The sequence below is a fragment of the Peromyscus maniculatus genome, chromosome 4 (assembly GCF_049852395.1).
Source record: "Peromyscus maniculatus bairdii isolate BWxNUB_F1_BW_parent chromosome 4, HU_Pman_BW_mat_3.1, whole genome shotgun sequence".
Classification (NCBI taxonomy): domain Eukaryota; kingdom Metazoa; phylum Chordata; class Mammalia; order Rodentia; family Cricetidae; genus Peromyscus; species Peromyscus maniculatus.
This window is the reverse complement of record NC_134855.1, coordinates 91,767,113-91,785,876: the sequence shown is the minus strand read 5'-3', so window position 1 is coordinate 91,785,876 and position 18,764 is coordinate 91,767,113. Positions and strand designations below refer to the sequence as shown.

Sequence of the window (18,764 nt, the reverse complement as noted above, 5' to 3'; positions counted from 1 at the left end):
TTTAATCCCTGCCCTCTGGAGACAGAGGCTGCTGCATCTCTGTGAGTCAAGGACAGCCTGGTCTACAGAGTGAATTCCAAAACAGTCAAAGCTACAGAGAGAACCCCTGTCTTGGGGAGGGGGAGGGGAGAGATCGAGATCTTTATGCAGCTTTGGCTGGCCTGGAACTCACTATATAGACCAAGCTTACCTGGAACTCAGATTCACCTGCCTCTGTTCCTGAGTGCTGGGATTAAAAGCTTATACCACCATGTCCTACTTATATACAACTTACAATTATGAAGGTATAAGAGAGCATGTTACATCTAGGTTTGGCTAGCATGTAAAAATAAAAACAGAAGTACTATTCAGCATAGACTAAGCATGTCTTAAGCTAAACAGTGCCAAATGTTTTGTATACACATCACTCATAGTCACCGTGAAATAGAGGCATTATCCTCTAATTACTGGAACAAACAGAAGTCACAGGTGTTTTCAAGATGGTGCAATTAAGTTATTGGTAGAGTTGAGATAGCTGTGTCTGATGCCAAGCTCAAAGCTTTTTTACTTTCCTATACTTCCTTGAATTTTGGTCTTTATCAGAGGTACGAGCCTCTGTATTTATACCTTATTCTCTATTATTCTGGCCTCTCACAGTGCCAAACCTCAGCTGCTCTCCATGATCACTTTATACCTTCAAAACTAGTACCACCTGGGTGACTTTTACACTACCAAATAGGCTTGCCAGCCCAGGGTACAACTTGGCTATCTCTGGACTACAGCTTCTGTGTGCTGAGCCTGACCAAACACTTCCCAGATTTCATCTCAGTGATACTAATCTCTTCTTAGTCATAGCTGATTGTTTGGCTCCAGCTAACCAGCATCGATCATCCCAATAAAGCAAACCGTTTATTTCAGCGGTACTGGTCTTTTGTTAATCACAGCTGATTGTTCAGCCCAGCTGACCAGAACTACAGTTTTTTAATTCAAAATATCAAATGCCCCCAATAGAGTCTTTGCTGCCCTCTGAAACGTCACAAGCCAGTCCATGGACTTAATAGCCTTCAGCATTATCCTTTATTCTTCCAAATTCTCACAACAGCTCAGCAAGCTTTGAATACTCAATAGCTTTCCTAGCCAAAGTTCCAACGTCCTACAATCCTCTCCAAAACATGGTCAGGTCTGTCATAAAAATACCCCACTCTGGTATCAGTTTGTGTATTAGTTAGGATTAATATTGCTGTGATGAAAAACCATGGCCAAAAGCAACGTGGGTTGGAAATGGCTTATTTTGCTTACACTTCCGTATCACTATTCATCATTGAAGTCAGGGCAGGTACTTAGAAGGGGCAAGAACCTGGAGGCAAGCACTGAAGCAGAAGCCATGGAGGAGTGCTGCTTACTGGCTTGCTCCTCAGTGATTGCTCAGCCTGCTTTCTTATAGCACCCAGGGCCACCAACTCAGGGATGACACCACCCACAGTGAGCTGAGCCCTCCCACACCAGTCATCAGTCAAGAAAATGTACCGCAGTCTTGTCTATAGGCCAGTTTAGTGGGGCATTTTCTCAGTTGAGATTTCCTCTTCCCAAATGACTGTTATTTATGTGAGCTTGTCACAGAACTACATAGGACACCTATGTACACTAATGTAATTATGTAAGTGGTCTTTTGTTACAGTGAACCTGGAGTTTATGGTTAGTTAGCTAGTATATCCTAAGAACTCTAACACAATTCAGTTTTATTCTCACATTAATCTTAGAAAGATGTTTCTGGATTATCTAGGAGAAAACTGAATTAGGAAATGAGTCTTTTCCAGCCTTCAAATAAGTACATACTTTCTACCACACCATGTCACTTTTTATGAAAACCGTTAGCTTTTCATTACCATGACAAAATACCTGAAGTAGTTAGAAAAGCTTTGTTTTGGCAGGTGGTTTTGGAGTGATCAGTCAATGGTAATTTGAGCCTGTTGCTTTAGGCCTGTGACATCACCATGCATCACGGTAGGAACGGTGTTAACCTCATGGCAGCCAGAAGCAAAGAAAAAGACAGGAAGGGCCCGGACCCAAGAATTCCTTTCAGGTGCATATACCCAGTGACTTACATTCTACTAGTCTCCATTTCCTGAAGGTTCTCCTACTTTCCAGTAGCACAGCAAGCTAGTGATCAAGCCTAGCATCATCCTTTGGGTGACACTCAGAACCAAATTATAGCAAAGACAGATAAAAAGTTAGAAGGTATTGCTATGCAATTAAGATGAATAGTCTTCTCGTGTTCAGAAACGAAAAGGTTTTCATGAATGCATTAAGGATAGTGAACCATGTTTAATTACTGAAAAGTGGTTTGATGATGTTGTCAGTGTGATAGAATCTAGTATCATGTGGGAGATAAGTTGCTGGGATTCCTGTAAGGGGCTGTCCTGACTAGGATTAGCCTCTGGAATGTCTTGAGCAGGTGTTGGCTGGTGTGGGAAGACCCATCTTAACTATGGACAGGACCACTGCCTGGCAGGGCAAGGTGGGTATGATGGAGAAAGCAAGCCAAACAGTAGCATCCATTACTCTGCTTCCTGATTGGTGACAATGGATTTCAGATATTTTATCTGTAGAAATTTATTGGAAAATAGTAAACATGGAAAATAAGAAAGTAAGAAATATGGGGTCTAGAATGAATGAAGATTTTTAAATCTGTCAGACCAAAAATTCTTCTTAGCAAGAAAGAAGACAAATCAACTGTTGAGTTTTCAGTTATAGTTATAGAGAAGGTATGAAATGAGACACTCCATTATCACACATAGAAAAAAAAAATGCCAACATAACCTAGAATTCTACATCCAGCTAAACTTCGATTAAATGAATGTCAGCTAAAGAGTGATTGGCACCAATATAGCTGACAGAAATTCTAAGACAAGATTTAAGAAAAAGACTTTTCACATAAGGGATGAAATGAGTCCTTCCCCATGTACTGGATAGCACACTTCGATTCTGTTGCCCAGCACTTATGTAGAATCTCATCTAGCTTCCTGGTTAGAGTTAATACTCATGAAGTGATTTCATTTTTACTTGTGTGAGCCTTTGGGTTAGGGGATATTCAGAATTGATTGATTTTGTGTGTCAGTGGATTAGTGCCTTCTCTTGTTGCCATGACAAAGTACTTGCCATGCCATTTAAGGAAGGAAGGGCTTGGTTTGACTCACAGTTGAAGGTATAGTTGTCCACATCGTGGGAGAGGAGGAACCCAAGGTGACTGGTCACACCACTGCCTCTGCTGTCAGGAAAGAGAAATGAGGCTGGTGTTGAGCTCACTTTGTACTTTTTCTTTTTTCGTTCAGTACAAGATGTCTACATTCAGGGTTGCTCTTCCTTCCTCATTTAAATATCTCTGTGAACTTTTCACAGACACACCCAGAGGTCTGTCTCCTAGGTGATTCTAAATCCAGGCAGGTTACCAATGAAGATTTAACTGTAACCATCCTTTGATATCGTCTTGTTGGAAGTGCAGCTCTGTCATTCTCTGGAGCCACAGTTTCTACATGTAAGGTTACAGCAGGAAGCAGCGACGCAGAGTACAGGGACATTTGTGAAAGATAGGCAAGTTGTAAATAATGGTTTTTAGTATTTTTCACAAAACTAGAAATGCTATTTTTCAGGTACTTTATGCAGTACAGTGCCTGCTGATAACTAATGAAATATTCTGTGCATCTTTTAACTCTTTGCAGCCAATATCTTGAAAATTATCTCTGGATGAATTATTCTCCGGAAGTTTCCAGCAAGGCCTATTTAATGTCCATATGCTGTATGGTGAATGAGAAGTTCAGAGAAAATGTCCCAGCCTGGGAGGTAAAAAAAAAAAAAAAAAAACAATAACTAAATTTCTTCACAGCTCTCCCTCTGGCCACACTTAAGCCATTACAGAGCAGCAGAATCTTTTACTGATAGAGGTGTCCCTTTGGGATGGGAGCTTACCCAGTAGGAAAGTACTGTAAGATGAAGAATGGATGTGGGAATGTTATGTTAGTTTTCTTCTAGCTGATTTTCTAGGACTTAAATAATATGAAGGTAGAGTTATTTTTCTATGTTGGGATTGAAACAGGGAATGGCATGAATTATAATGACTTAGACGTGGAGTTGGCAAAGTGCCAGTGTTGGTAACTCTAGGAGATAATGTGAAAGTTGACAGGTGTTTATACTCTACTTTCAGTTTAATCTACCCACCCCCTTCTCATTTGGGACTTCTTTTGTCATTTGGAAATTACTAAGGAACTAAAGAGTTTTTTTATGGCTCAACATGATCTTACTCAGAATGTAGATTTTCTTTTTAATGAAGAAAAAGCATGGTAGTTGTCATCTATTTTGATAAAGTGGTTTCCAAAGTGAGAAATTGTTTAAGATCAAGTTTAGAATTGTTAAGATTAAAACATGGACATTTCTCTCAAATATTAAGTGACTACCATCTCAGGGCACATTTAGCTCAGGTTAAACTGTGGATCCTGAGATTTGCCAGAGAAAAGCTAGTTCCATCATTTTGAGCCAAAATTGAAACAAGCTTCATTTAAATATTAAATACTGACCAAGATGAACTTTAATCAAGACCATTTGCTGGAACTTCCAGCTGAGTGGCCCCTAGATACATGATGCAGAGCTATTTGAAGACAATCCCAACAGCCACCATACTTTCCCATGAGGCTTTGCTGTTATTTTTTAAGAACTACTACTCCCAGAATCCCAGGAAGTTACCTGGTGCTTGGACAGATAGGGTTTACTGGTTAACTTAGGGTGTTACAAGACATCCTTGGGATCTCAAGAAATTGCTTCAAGTGATTATAGAAAGGAGGAGAGAATTTTTTTAAGGTAGATAGTAATTTCATCAATTGATATAGAGATCACTTTAGATTAGAGTTTGAAGTAGAGGAATAACAGTGGCAGGAATTCCCCGATTTTGCACAGGGAATGCATTTTAAGACCCCAGTAAATATCACTAACCTCAGACGATAGTGCTTATAAACACACACACACACACACACACACACACACACACACACACACACACACACACTTTCTCATGGAGTAATTAGGATAAAGTTCCATAAATTGGGCAGTGTAAGAGATCAGCAGTGACTAATAAAATGAGTTATTCTCTACTGGACTTAAGTTGTCAGGATCACTTTTTTGTACTGAATGAAATCAGTCTGCTCACTGAGAAGGTAAAGTGTCTAGTGGGCACACAGCTCGTGTAAATTGGGTACTAGGGTGTGATCAGTATCAGGGCCAAATGGAGCACTATTTCATCATATTCCTCAGAACAATGTATTGATGAAAACAAATGAATTGTTTCTTCTAGAATTTTCCCTTTAATAGTTTTAGACTGTAGATGGTACAGATAACTGAAATTGCAGAAAGCAAAATTATGAATAAAGTGCATAAACTATCATAGATGATAGTACCATTTACTTTAAAAGATAAGAATAGAGGAGTTGAGGAAACTGAAAGGTTTTTTAGTTGAAGTGTTGCAGTTTAAATTACCTTTGTGATCCAGTAGTAAAACAGACAAATCTAAGGATCAGGAGGTGGGGCGACCAGGACTGGAGATGGATCTTTGGAATCATGAGCATAGGGTAGGGTGAGTTGCAGAACAGTGGACCAGAACCTTAGCTACAAACTTCTGTCTAAGTAACGAAGAAGTTAATTACAATAACAGGCAGCTCAGGAGCTAGGATGTAGTTCAGTGGCAGAGCACTTTCTTAGCAGGCAAAGCTCTGGAAGAGAATAAAACAGGATAAGGGTCCTTTGGGCTTAACTGCCATTCGTATGATGGAATGTTGTTGGTAGTTTGGTGTAGAGAAATAAATGGAAACAGATCTCTAGGTCTGGTCATAACACCCATCTCCTTCCCTTGTCTGTGATAATACATACATAGCAGGGCCTTGAATTTTAAGAGTCAAGAGCTGATATAGAGCAATAGAAGCTGTCTTGAGATTAATTATAGCATTAAAACTATGGGTTTTGCCAAAGATATAGTTGTTTAAACCAAAGGAAATAAAATATTCCAAAGTCTTAATAAGAAAATAAACCTTTATCTAAGTACAAATCAAAATGAACATAAGAACAAGTAAGAGAATTAAAGCCATTATTCTGTTAGCTTTAGGTCTCTCATAGTCCTGTCAAAAATTATATTGGACTTGCTGTCATTAATGAGAAGTATGTGTTGCTTCTCTTATCACATACAAATACTCACATAATTGTTTGATTTTGTTAATCCCTTCCTAACACCACCACCAGTACTTCTTTAAGAAAGAAAGATGCAAGCAAGAACTCACAGTGAATTATTTGTTTGGTTTTGTGTTTGTTGTTTGTTTTTTGAGACAAGGTTTCTCCATGTAGCTCGGGCTGTCCTGGAACTCACTCTGTAGACCAGGCTGATCCGCCTGTCTCTGCCTTCAAAGTGCTGGGATTAAAGCTGTGTGCCACCCCACCCCAGCTTAAAATGAATGTTTATTCTTTCAGACCTTTAAGAAGAAGCCAGACCACTTCCCGTTCTTTTTTAAATGCATCTTGAAAGCGGCATTAGCTGAGACTGATGGCGAGTTCTCCCTCCATGAGCAGACCGTCCTCCTGCTTTTTCTGGATCATTGCTTCAATAGCTTGGTCAGTCTACTTTCTGTCCAAATCTCCAGATTTCCTTATTCTTTCAGAGTGAGTTTAGATGAGTACCTGAAGGCTGCCACTTTGTGCATCGTAGTAGCGGGTAGTGATGATGCTGGGAGTTTCATTTCAGCATCCCTCAGACCATTTTATAAAACTTGTTTCATTTTAGTAGTTCAGGACTTGATTCCTCCTCTCCTATCGATAATGAAAGGTAAGAGCATGAATATCAGGAGGAGCCAAGAGTCTGGTTAATAAGTAATTTGAACAGTGAAGTCTGCCACAATCTCCATGCTAAAATGTAACATCATTATTTTTAGTCATGCCTCCTGCTCAGGCTAGCTAGTCAACAGAAGAGCCTTGTTTTAAGTTGGCAGATGAAGGCCATTATGTCTCTGGAAATGTCTTGTTTTGTTGTGATATATTTTCATCCTTCGTGAAATTATCTTATAAAAAATGAAGGATTTCCAATAACTAATATTTCACTTCAGCTTCCTTGCTCGCTACGAGGATCAGAAAGTGTGTGCATACTTGTTTAAAGACAGATGCTTCTGAATTAATCAAGCCCTTAGGCCTATGCAAGAAAATCCTGTCCGTTCTTACCCTGCAGACCAAATGCTGTTGGATGGGCGGTTATCAGGTGCCTATGATCTACCTGATGGCTTAGGTCTTGTGAAAACACACAAAAAGTTTATGCTTCCAGAAGATACTGCTATTATCTCATTAACATTTATAAAACTAAACAAAAAATTACATAATTCCTTACCAGCCATTGAACCAGGACAGGGTTTAATTAGTATTAATTAATAGTTTGGTGCTAGGTTTAACCAAATTAAAACCTAGTTTATTTATTGAAATAGTTTTATCTTTTATTTTTTCCAGTCTTCTTGAACCAGTTAGGCCATAACTGCCACATAGCTTTGAATACCCTGGTTCCTGGAAGAAATTTATTCCTGCAGACCCCTAGTTGTTGTTGTTGTTGTTATTATTATTATTATTTTGTTCTGGGAATTGAACATGAGGTCTCATGCTAGGTCTCATATGTCCCTGAGCCAGATCTCTAGGTCTGGTCATAATATTTTTGTCAAACTGTAAAATACATAACTTTTTTATTAAGATGTTATTTTTCAGTGTAGCCCACACTAGCCTTGAACTCATACTTCTGCCTCAGCCTCCTTAGTGCTGGAATATTACAGGTGTTTGACACCTTACCCAGGTCATAACCTTTATTATGCTTGTTTCTGTTTAAAGACATACTACTTAATATATAATTTTGATTATCTGTAAGCTCTCCATCATCAGTACTGTTATTAAATGCAATTTATCTAACACACATATTTTCTGTGTAAGACTCATGCATGGGCTGGAGAGATGGCTGAATGGTGCTCTTCCAGAGGACCTGAGTTCTGGGTCCCAGTGCTACATGCAGGGCTACTTGAATTATTTGTAACTTCAGCTCCAGGGAATCTTATGTCCTCTTCTGGCGTTCTCAAGTGCGCACACACACACACACACACACTAAATCTAAAAGAAGATAGGGCAGTGTATTGAGTGTATTATACTTACGAACTTCAGATAGTACTTCAGCCTTGTCTTGGGGGTTCATATTAAAAGGATGAAATCACCAACAAGACACGATAATAAAGACATAACAGCACATCTCAAAAAGGACACTTGCTGGTGTATTATAGCTGGAACTGGAGCAGAGAGATAACAGCCTCAGGGGAGACAGGTGCCTGGGGCAACTTAAAGCTTCTGCTGTTTGTGCTCTTTGTGATTACTGCAGCAAGTATTAATCTGGGGGTTACAAATACATTTTTGTGATAAGTGGATTTTTGAGTATGAAATCTGCAAATAGTAAAAACTGCCATTTTAAATGGGAATTTTTTTTAAAAGATTGATTGATTGATTGTGTGTGTGTGTGTGTGTGTGTGTGTGTGTGTGTGTGTGTGTGCCGTGTATATGCGGGTATCAACAGAGGCCAGAAGAGGATGTCAGATACTGTGGAGCTGGAGTTACACATTGTTGTGATCCTCTCAAGATGCATGCTGGGCACCAAACCCTGGTCCTCTCTGAAAGCATCAAGTGCTCTTAACCATTGTAACCATTGAGCCATCTCTGGTCCCTTGTTGAACTTCTGAATACTAAAATATCACCAATTCTAAAGTATTGATGACATGTTTTTCTCTCAGGACTTTAAAAGGAAATAAACTATGTATATAAGAACTTAGATAAAAATGCTAGAGTATATATAAACTTGTTTTCTTCATGCTTTCAACAGGAAGTAGACTTGATAAGGAGTCAAGTACAGCAGCTTATCTCCCTCCCTATGTGGATGGGCTTGCAGCCTGTAAGTACCTATTTCAGAATGTTCTCCATGTATCTGTTACATGTGATAGATGTCGTTTCAGACTGAGTGGTTTTAGTATGGGCACAAAAAGTGTGTGAGCTAAAATCTGTTTCCTTAGAAGCTAACTCTGTATTAACTTATGAATATAGCTTTTGCAGTTTTAAGGATTGTTGCATGCATCCTAATGTATGGTCCACTTAATTTTAATATTGTAAGGTAAAATGAGGGCCTATTTATTGAACTAGAAGAGAAAAATGATAATTTAGCAAAATGTGATTATTATCCTTATGTATGTATTTGGATGAGGCTAAATGTAAACTTGAATTTTATTTGTTTTCCAGGCTTAGGATGTGTGTACAGCTATAGAAGGTCTGGATCATGTTTAATATTAGCCACCTCTGCTTGTCCATTAACTTTTTATTGAATGATGTGTATGTAGTAGATTAACATATCTCCTGTACCAACTAAAAACTACCAAATTTAAGTGTAATGCTTTATGCAGAATTCTGTTTCCTGCTCATGTTTCTGTACACACCCAGATATGCAGACCAGTCATCTGTACCAGATGACACATAAAAACAATACTAAATTAAAAAGTGATAAGTACCACAAGAGAAAGTGTGCTGATGTGAGCACTTCTGTTTGTTTGATGAGATGGGATCCTGTGTAGTCTAGGCTGGCGTGGACCTTGCTTTCCTTTTATTGGTGCTGAGTATATGGGGACACACCTTGCTCAACCAGCTACTCCTTATTTCCCTTTGTCAGGGCCTGCTCTGTCCCTAGCACGGGGGTGGTGGTGGTGGTGGGGTGTTGAACCCAGACGTTTGTCATGCTAAGCAAAGCATGTATCACCAAGCTACGCGCCCAGCCTTGACAGTTATTTTTATGTTTGTTGTTGGAGACTTAGATTTTTTTACTTCAGTGATAATGCTTATAAGCATTTGTGCTTATATTATTTTCAGCCTTGCATTCTTAATTTTAGAAATAAATTGTTGAACTTATAATAATGATTATTAAAGGTAGTTTCTTCCATCTGATTTTTATTAAAAATGTAGAATTGAGCCGGGCGATGGTGGCGCACGCCTGTAATCCCAGCACTTGGGAGGCAGAGGCAGACGGATCTCTGTGAGATGGAGGCCAGCCTGGGCTACAAAGTGAGTTCCAGGAAAGGCACAAAGCTACACAGAGAAACCCTGTCTTGAAAAACAAAAAAAACAAACAAAAAAAAATGTAGAATTAAATAATAACTGAAATACAATTCATTCCTTAGTTTTCACACTTTGTCTTATTATTTGCATATCATCATATATCGAGAGACTAGCTAATGGTCAATCTAAATATCATCATAAATATTACTGTTACTGATTATTGTATATCATATTTCTCTTTTAGGCACGATTGGAATTAGAATTGAAAAAGACACCGAAGTTAAGAAAATTCTGGAACTTGATTAAAAAGAATGACGAGAAGATGGACCCAGAAGCAAGAGAGCAGTATGTGGGCAAACTTTCCTCCACACTAGACTTTCGGGTCACATCGCTGTAATTTATTGCTTGCTTCCTTTTATATAGTGCTGAATTCAAATAAATTAGAGTATTTTTATAGAGATCTGCAATGTGTGTACATGTGTGTGCTTGGAGGCCAGAGACTGGTGTTAGGTATTTTTCTCTATTGCTGTCTGCCCTATTCTTTTCAGTAAGGTCTCACTGAATGTGCAGCCACCTCCCTGGATCCTCATGTCTCTGCCTCTCAACACTGGTATTACAGATGCACAGCCCCATGCCAGGCTTTTTCCATGGGTGCCAGGGACCCAAGCTCAGGTCTTCAAGGTTGTTATAAAAGCACTACTTTACCCATTGATCCATCTCCCCATTCCCAAGGAGACTGTGATCACTCCCCTTACTTTGCATTTCTGGCAGGGCTTACATAAGCATTTGCAGCTATCCAATACCTGATGTGTTTGTTAATTGATGGTTAATTCAGGAAGCAGTAGGAACTTGATTTTTAAACTAATGTTTAAGTCTTTAGCCATTGTAATACTCTCACTGTATTTGCTACTGTAAGAATATTAAGTTATAAAGCTGCTCCTGTCAATTTATCTACAATAGATTTTTTTTTTAAAGTCTCACTATGTATCGCACTCTGGCTGGCCTGAAACTCACTATGTAGACCAGGCTGGCCTTGAATTCACAGAGATCCTCCTGCTTCTGCTTCCTGAGTAGAGAGATTAAAGGCATATGCCATCATGCCTGGTTAAACATGAGATTTTTAAAAAATGTATGTGTGTGAGTTTTACCACATCTATAAGTGCACCACATGCATTCATTGCCATTGGAGGCTAGAAGAGTGCATCAGATCTCCTGGAATTAGAGTTACAGATGGCTGTGAATTACCGTGTAGGTGCCAGGAACTGAGCCCCAGTCCTATGGAAGAGCAGCAAGTGTTCTTAACGGCTAAGCCATCTCTCCAGCCCCTAAACATTAGACTTTTTAGACAGTGTAGATAGAATTTTGAAACATCCTTTGCAGTCCTGACCCCTGAATTTAAGTGAAAACTTAAAGTAACTCAAGGAGGTGCTTAGTGGGCCAATCAGGCCAGTCATGAGGCTGTTCCTTTCTTCCTGTGTAGTTACAAAAGGATACTATGTGCACAATATGAGAGAGACAGCACTTGAACAGCTCCAGATTTAAATTTGCTTTTTAATAACTCAGAAATAATTGGGTTACTGTTTGATTTTTAGGGCCTACAAAGAAAGAAGGTTTCTTTCCCAGCTCATCCAGAAATTTATTTCCGTGCTGAAGTCCATCCCACTTTCTGGTAATTGGCTGCCTTTACTCAGCTCACTGTATATTATTATGTGGTTGCCCTCCTGGAATTTACTCACTTTCTGCTCTCACACTGCTCTCAGAGTGATTTAGAATTGTAATAGCGAATGTATGTCTTTTCCATTTCTGTATATTGCCAGCCTGAGTGTTGCGATTACCTTGGAGGGTTATTGAAGCACCAACATGGTTATTGAAATGTTCATTTGGTTAGGAAACATTTTGTATTCGCTTACCAGGTCCAAGTTCTCTGCAGGATGCTGGGGACAATCATGAATAAGGTGTTTATAGACCTCATTTGCTTTTTTATAATACAGTGCTGAGTAGTGTTTTCAAAGGATAAGATTTTAGCTGGGGGGATAAGAAGTGTTTTGGAGATAATACGCTACAAAATAAGATGGGTCAAGTCTGTCTTCATCTGTATTTCTTTGATCTTTTTAAGTTAGCATACAACATCATGGGTCTCATCATGGAATTTTCATGTATACTTTATTCTCATTCATTTCCCTCCCTCACTGCCTTTATTCATTCCTCTTGTCTCCATATTGCGGATTTATCTTACTCCCCAAAACTATCTTCCCTTCAAATTTCATGTCATATCTATTCAGTTGGCCCTACCCCTCCAAAGATCTTTTCTCAAGATTGACTTAAACACGCATAAGACACATGCTCATGTGCATGCACACATGCACGCATATACATACATACATATATATATATATATATATATATATGCATACAAGTTTATACCTAGGTTCTGCATATGAGAGAAAACGTGGTGCTTGCTTTTCTTGTCTTTCTGCATCTGGTTTACTCCATGTAACAACCCCTAGTTTCATCCATTTTCTTGCAGATGTTGTGGTTTCATTTTTCTTTAAGGCAAAATACAGTTCTTTTGTGTGTATTTACTACACACAAATGATACCCATCTATTGATGGGTATCATTGGTTGCATTTCTTAGCTGTTGTGAACAGTGCAGCAGTAATATCCATTTGTAAGTGTCTTGGTGGTAGGCCTTACAAGTCCTTTGGATATGTACCCAGGAATGGTATGGCTGACTATAGTAGTTCTGTTTGTAGTCTTGAGAAACCTCTGCACTGACTTCCATAGTGGCTGTAGCAGTTTACATAATCTCTAAGGAGTATATAAAAGTTCATCTTTCCCTACATCCTTGCCAGCACTTTTTTGTCATTTGTTTTCCTTTTTTCTTTTGAAACATTCATTCATTCATTCGTTTATTCACTCATTTAGTGCCATGTCCAGCATGACTCTAGGGACTAACCTCACTCAGGTGGCAAGGGAACAAAAAAAAAAGACAAGCATATGGACACACAGAAAAACTGATAGAGAAGTCATAGCACCTGGAAGCTCAGTGTGTTATTATATACACAGTTGAGCAGGGAAGCAGCATTTGTGGTATATAATTGCATCAAGGAGGCAGGTTTAGCTAATCTCAGTAGGAGCAATCTCAGTAGGGATTCTGTCTTTAGGCTGTAGACACCCAGGAGATAAAGACCTGAGGAAAGCTTGGCCATCCCTCTGAGCCTCCCACCAGAAGACTTTGCCACTCCCATGAAGCTGAGTCATGGGAGTCCTTGACACGGCCATGCCCATGTCAACAATACACATTGCCTCGGGGGCTTCATTTTGTACGTTTACTTCGGTGTGCACACTGCATGTTTGTGGAAATCAGAAGACAGCTTTGTGGAGTCAGTTTTCACCTACAATGTAGGTTTTGGGATTGAACTCAGACGGCTAGACTCAATGGCATGTGCCTTTCCCCAGTGAGCCATCTCTTTGGTCTTGGTCTTGATTTCTAGATGCTGGCATTCTGACTTGATGGAGGTGGAACCCCACAGCAGTTTTTTCTGTTTGCATTCCCTCCCGGACATACCCACAGGGCAGTCCCTCAGTTTGGAGTTCCTTCTTTCCAGGTAGCTCTAGGTTGAGTAAAGCTGAAGATAAACCTAAGCCGCATAGTGTGTAGGTATCTCTTTTATTGTGTCATTTGGATGAATTATTCCCTTTATGGAAGCACTGTGGGGCTTTTGTTTGTTTCTGTTTTAGAATTGGATCTGTGACTTGGCATTTGCTAGGCAAGCAGTGTCACTGAGCTCCCTGCCCCCTGCCCCTCCCCAGCCTTGTAGTGGCCAACTTTTTCCTCTTCTAGCTAGTTTTGTTTGTTTGTTTGTTTGTTCAGCCTACTCTCTCAGATTTCAGAATAGCTTCGAACTTGTTCTCAGCCTCCATAGGGGGGTGGTGCTGGGGGGTTGGTGGGGGGTTGGCTTCCGTCTCTGGCCAGTTCTGTTTGAGTTCTAAGTGTCTCTTGTGTTTGAATGTTCAGTTCTTCCCAACATTTGAATTTTCTACAGTTTTACTGAATAAATTTTTAATAAATAAATAAATTTTACTGAATAAATTTACTGAATAAATGTTTGTGCCTTTGGATTTTATCTTAGCTCCTACCTTGTGGATTCATAGATTTGATCTCTCAACTGTATCTATCCGAGTTCTTAGAACTTTTGGTCATGTTCTTTAATTTTCTTTCTTCACATATGTTACTGATTGTTGTGGTCAGGGTCAGGTGTTTCCAGGTTCTGAACTTCTTATTCAAGAAATTGAAATAAGTGCTCATACAGATTTGCAAAAGGAGCAAGGAAATGTCATTAAAGCAAAGATCAGTGTATACTGCAGGGGCCAGTGGACCACAGGGGTGAAGATTACCAAGAGCCCAAGTTTATTGTTTGTGCATTTCTTTTATGGGATCAAGAGATGGAGGAGTTTAATTACTAAAGGGCATAGGGAAAGTGGTTCTCTGTTTGTTTGTTAAATTAGGTTTTATAATTGTTTCTCTACTGCACATGTCTCTTCCGGTAGCAAATCTAATTTTAATCATATGTACACCGAATTATGCCTAGGCATAAGGGGGAAATAAGGGATTCTCCTTAAAAGTTAACTTGAGGACACAGCTTGGATTTACTGTACACACACTCAAAACTAGTTCAGACTGCATTGGTTTCCATGTTCCATATCCAACTCTAACTGGGAATATGTCTGAATAGAAACTATTCAAGTTTGAGGGTTGTTTTGGGCAACATACACTTATTTTTTTGTTTGGAACAGGGTGTACCTGTATGTAACTCAATGAAGGGAGAGTCCTAGAGATGCCAAATTGGTAGATGTGTCGTTCAGAGAAGGGTTTATGTGCATAATACATGCAAGTGTCCAGACTGGGCTGCCAAGTGCATTATTAGGAGAGGCTTTTACTGAATGCACCTCTGTCTGCCAGAGCAGAGATTATGCACCAATATTTGTATTCTAATTTTAACCTGACCATTGCCAATTTTTTCAAGCTATAAAGGTAGAAAATACAGAGCTTGTTTTTGTTTTGATTTTTAGTTTTAGGCAAACTTGAACAGCAACCAAGTGCTAGCTTTAAAGGATTTAATTTAAGCATAGTTCTCTTAAATTTTTTAGTTTATCAATCATAGGGCCTGTACATTCTAGGCAATTAGGAGTTTTGCCTGTTAGGTTTATTGGTTGCCTTGAAGTTTTTCATTGTTGTTTTTGTTTTGGGGGGGGTTATTTTTTGTTTGTTGGTTGGTTGGTTGGTTGGTTAGATCTTGCTGTACAGAGCATAGTGGCCTGAAACTCACAAGCTATGCTCCTCCTGGTGTATCATCCAGAGTGCTAAGACTGTATGAACTGACCTACCAGGCTTTATCCCTAAGAGCCCTATGGCCTAGGATAAGGTCAGAAAACCAGGTTCCAATCCTCCATCTTCATCAGTTTATTACTTGGAAAATGAATATCTAGAGTAGATGTTTAATGTCTCTTCCAAATATTCAAATCTATTGATTTGGCATCTGGGTAATAGGTAGATACTAACTGGAGAAGTTCTGGGGAAAAAACTACAGTTAACATTTTAATACAGTAGGTAGAAACTTCTATAAATTTCTATAATATTTAACCTTCCATTTTCCTGCATATTACAAATGGATAAATGCATTTTTAAGCATTTATGGGTGGGTATTTATAAGGGTCGTGCTTGGTTAGTCACTGCTTAGTCTTAGCTAGGCACTGGTTAAAAACTATCTGTGAGTCAGTAGAAACAATGTTGACCCATGGTTTTAGAGGGCAAGTAGTAGACTGTTTCCTGGTATTAAGAAAAAACAAAAAACTTACAGCCAGAAAGTGTTTTATTTCACAAGGCTGTTATTATTTAAAAATGAAATATTTAAAAAATAGTACATTATGAATACAATCAATCAGTGTTATGATTTTAAAAAAAATTGTATTTTTCTTTGTGTCATTGACATTTATATGTCAAAGTTAATACACTTTCTAAACCAATATAATCTCCTTTTAAAATTACAAAAAGTCATACATGAACAGTGGAAAAAGACTTTCTTTGGTGTATATATTTACTACTTCAAAGTTAGCTATATGCATCATATATGTGTATATATATTATATATTGTATATACACTACACAATATATGTATATTACACATATATGTATTATGTATATTACGCATACACGTATATGATGTGTGTGTTTATTCATGAGAATTCTTATGAGTTTGATATATACTGAGGAAAGTGAAACAAACACTATAAAACTGGCCTCTATTAAAAAGAAAACTACTTTTGATTTTTAAAAACATTATAGTTATTAAGACTGGAGAGATGGCTCATGAGTTAGAACACGTGCTGCTCTTGCAAAGGACCCAGGCTCAGCCCCCATCGTGTACATGACAGCTCACTTTATATAACTCTAGTTCTTCTGTCCTCTGCAGACCATGGGCACATCCATACATGTAGGTAAACACATAAAATTAATTTAAAGCTGTAAATAATTTATACGTCATTATTTGTACATCAGATTATTAATATACACTTCTGACCCAATCTAGATTCCTTCATTTTCTCATATTAGACCTAAATAATGATGGCCTGCCTTTAAAAAAAAATGTGAAAATCTTATTCTGAATCATAGTTCAGTTAGAATAAGACAAGTGATTTTGTTTAAATTGTTTAATAGCTTCCAGTTTTAAGAAATAGCACACAAAATGGCTTGGTAAAATTCTAACATGTTTCTCTCATTTTTAGAGCCTGTCACTATGGACAAAGTTCATTACTGTGAAAGATTCATCGAACTTATGATTGATCTAGAGGTAAGAAATACATACATAGTGACTTGCTGTACATTCTTTATGAGTCTAAGATCAAGCTACAGCTATATCTGAAATACTTGAAATGGCCCTTGGTTTGTTCCTATTTCAAGGTTTCATGTAGACAAGAAAGTCACAGGGTTTGATTGCTTGAGGTTTTGTGCTAAGTGTCTTATTGGCATGGGTTGCTTTGCCTTTTAAAATTAAGATTTTTAAAGATTTCCTACTGTTAGGCACGGGATTCTTATGGAAAGTTCAGATACACAGTTGATGTAGTTCAGAGTAATACTTTTCCTTTCCCTCTGTAATGTAGGATATTGAAAGAAAATCTGTCCCTTCATTTGAAATGAGTGTTAAAATTATTAGACTAGCAATCATTCTTGAGAATCTTATTCATATGCTAACTCTACCAATGACTAATTTATATCCTCTCACTATGTCAGATCTTAGTAACTTTGTCTATGCAGTGATGGATAAGTAGTTGTAAAACTGCCCATCTCAGTTTCTTATCACTGTCTTTCTTACTGTCATAAGGGAAGTGGGAACAGGAAATGGAAAAGAGCTTTAACCACATGTAGTGCATACTGGAATTTTATGTAGATTTGGTTTAAAAACTTCAGACAAAATGATCTGTGAGATTTTTCCTGTGTCAGCTCTTGTTTTTAATCTTCCAAGTTGTGCCGCCATCATTTTGAAAAGGACAAGCATTGCCACTGAGTGTTGTTTTAGGTTGGTTATCAGCATGGATGAGAACCTTGTTTTATACACTTGCTGTCTTCGAGCATGCAGGTTTTTTGTGATGTCCACTTTGTATGAAATAGTAGTAGATTTTATCTCTAGAGAATATCTGCAGAGAATACATGCAAAATGAATGCTCTGGTGTTTGTTTTTCCCAGGCTCTGCTTCCCACGAGGCGCTGGTTTAATACCATCCTGGATGACTCCCACCTTTTGGTTCACTGTTACCTTTCCAGTCTTGTTCACAGAGAAGAGGATGGCCATCTGTTTTCCCAAGTGAGCCCTGGTGGATCTGACACTTTTAATGTTGTAATCTCTTAAGTTGATCTTCACTTTACCATGCAGCTGGAAGAACCAGGGAGTGAGCCAAAGCAAAATTCTAAAATATTGACTTGAATGTTGTATACATAGTTGAATGCACCTATACAACTCCAGTAATTATTTAACTTGTATGTTAACTATATGTTCTTTTATTGAGCTTAGTTATGACTTTGGAAATGTAGTTTCATGTGTTCACATACTTTAATTTTATGGGATATAATAGGTAATAAGCATTAACTGCAAATTAATTGTAGTGATGTAGTACCATGGCTCGCTCTTGCCTATGACAACAGTGACAGGCAGTCGATAGCGCAGAAGAGTACTACACCTGTTGTGGTTCATCGAGTGGGAAGACAAATATATTTCAGCTTACTGCTTTGGGTGGGGAGACAGCTTGCTGGTACTTTGGCTTTCCTGTAATGTCAAACCAAAGAAAATATCTAACAAATTTGTAATAATGTTTTTTTGGTGAGAGTAAATTGGAGATTCAGATTTTATGTGTTACATACTCTGTATCTCATGTCTTACTAAGTACTTCTATTTTTTTTCATTAAAAAAAAGTCTTTTTTTCCAGTGATTTCCCATATATATTAAATTCTTAGTAATTGACTATAATGTGTCACAGGTTAGAACTAAAAATAATAAATATTTTAGTGAATGCAGCCAGAATGTTCCTTGGATCTGCTTCCATGTGCAGAAAGCAAGGCCTCTTCATCATGAGCTGAGCTAAAAAGGTTT

The 18,764-nt window shown here is 38.3% G+C and overlaps 1 protein-coding gene across 1 annotated transcript in view; it reads left to right on the top strand.

Moving 5' to 3' along the window:
- The window catches only part of Aqr (aquarius intron-binding spliceosomal factor), a 79,968-nt gene that overhangs the window by 10,671 nt on the left and 50,533 nt on the right, over positions 1 to 18,764 (top strand). Inside the window, exons 5-11 of the mRNA XM_042275915.2 lie at positions 3,699 to 3,819; positions 6,484 to 6,624; positions 8,903 to 8,971; positions 10,364 to 10,464; positions 11,712 to 11,788; positions 16,907 to 16,971; positions 17,865 to 17,981. Of these exons, the coding sequence (XP_042131849.2) occupies positions 3,699 to 3,819; positions 6,484 to 6,624; positions 8,903 to 8,971; positions 10,364 to 10,464; positions 11,712 to 11,788; positions 16,907 to 16,971; positions 17,865 to 17,981 (691 nt within the window). The remainder of the gene's footprint in view (positions 1 to 3,698; positions 3,820 to 6,483; positions 6,625 to 8,902; positions 8,972 to 10,363; positions 10,465 to 11,711; positions 11,789 to 16,906; positions 16,972 to 17,864; positions 17,982 to 18,764) is intronic.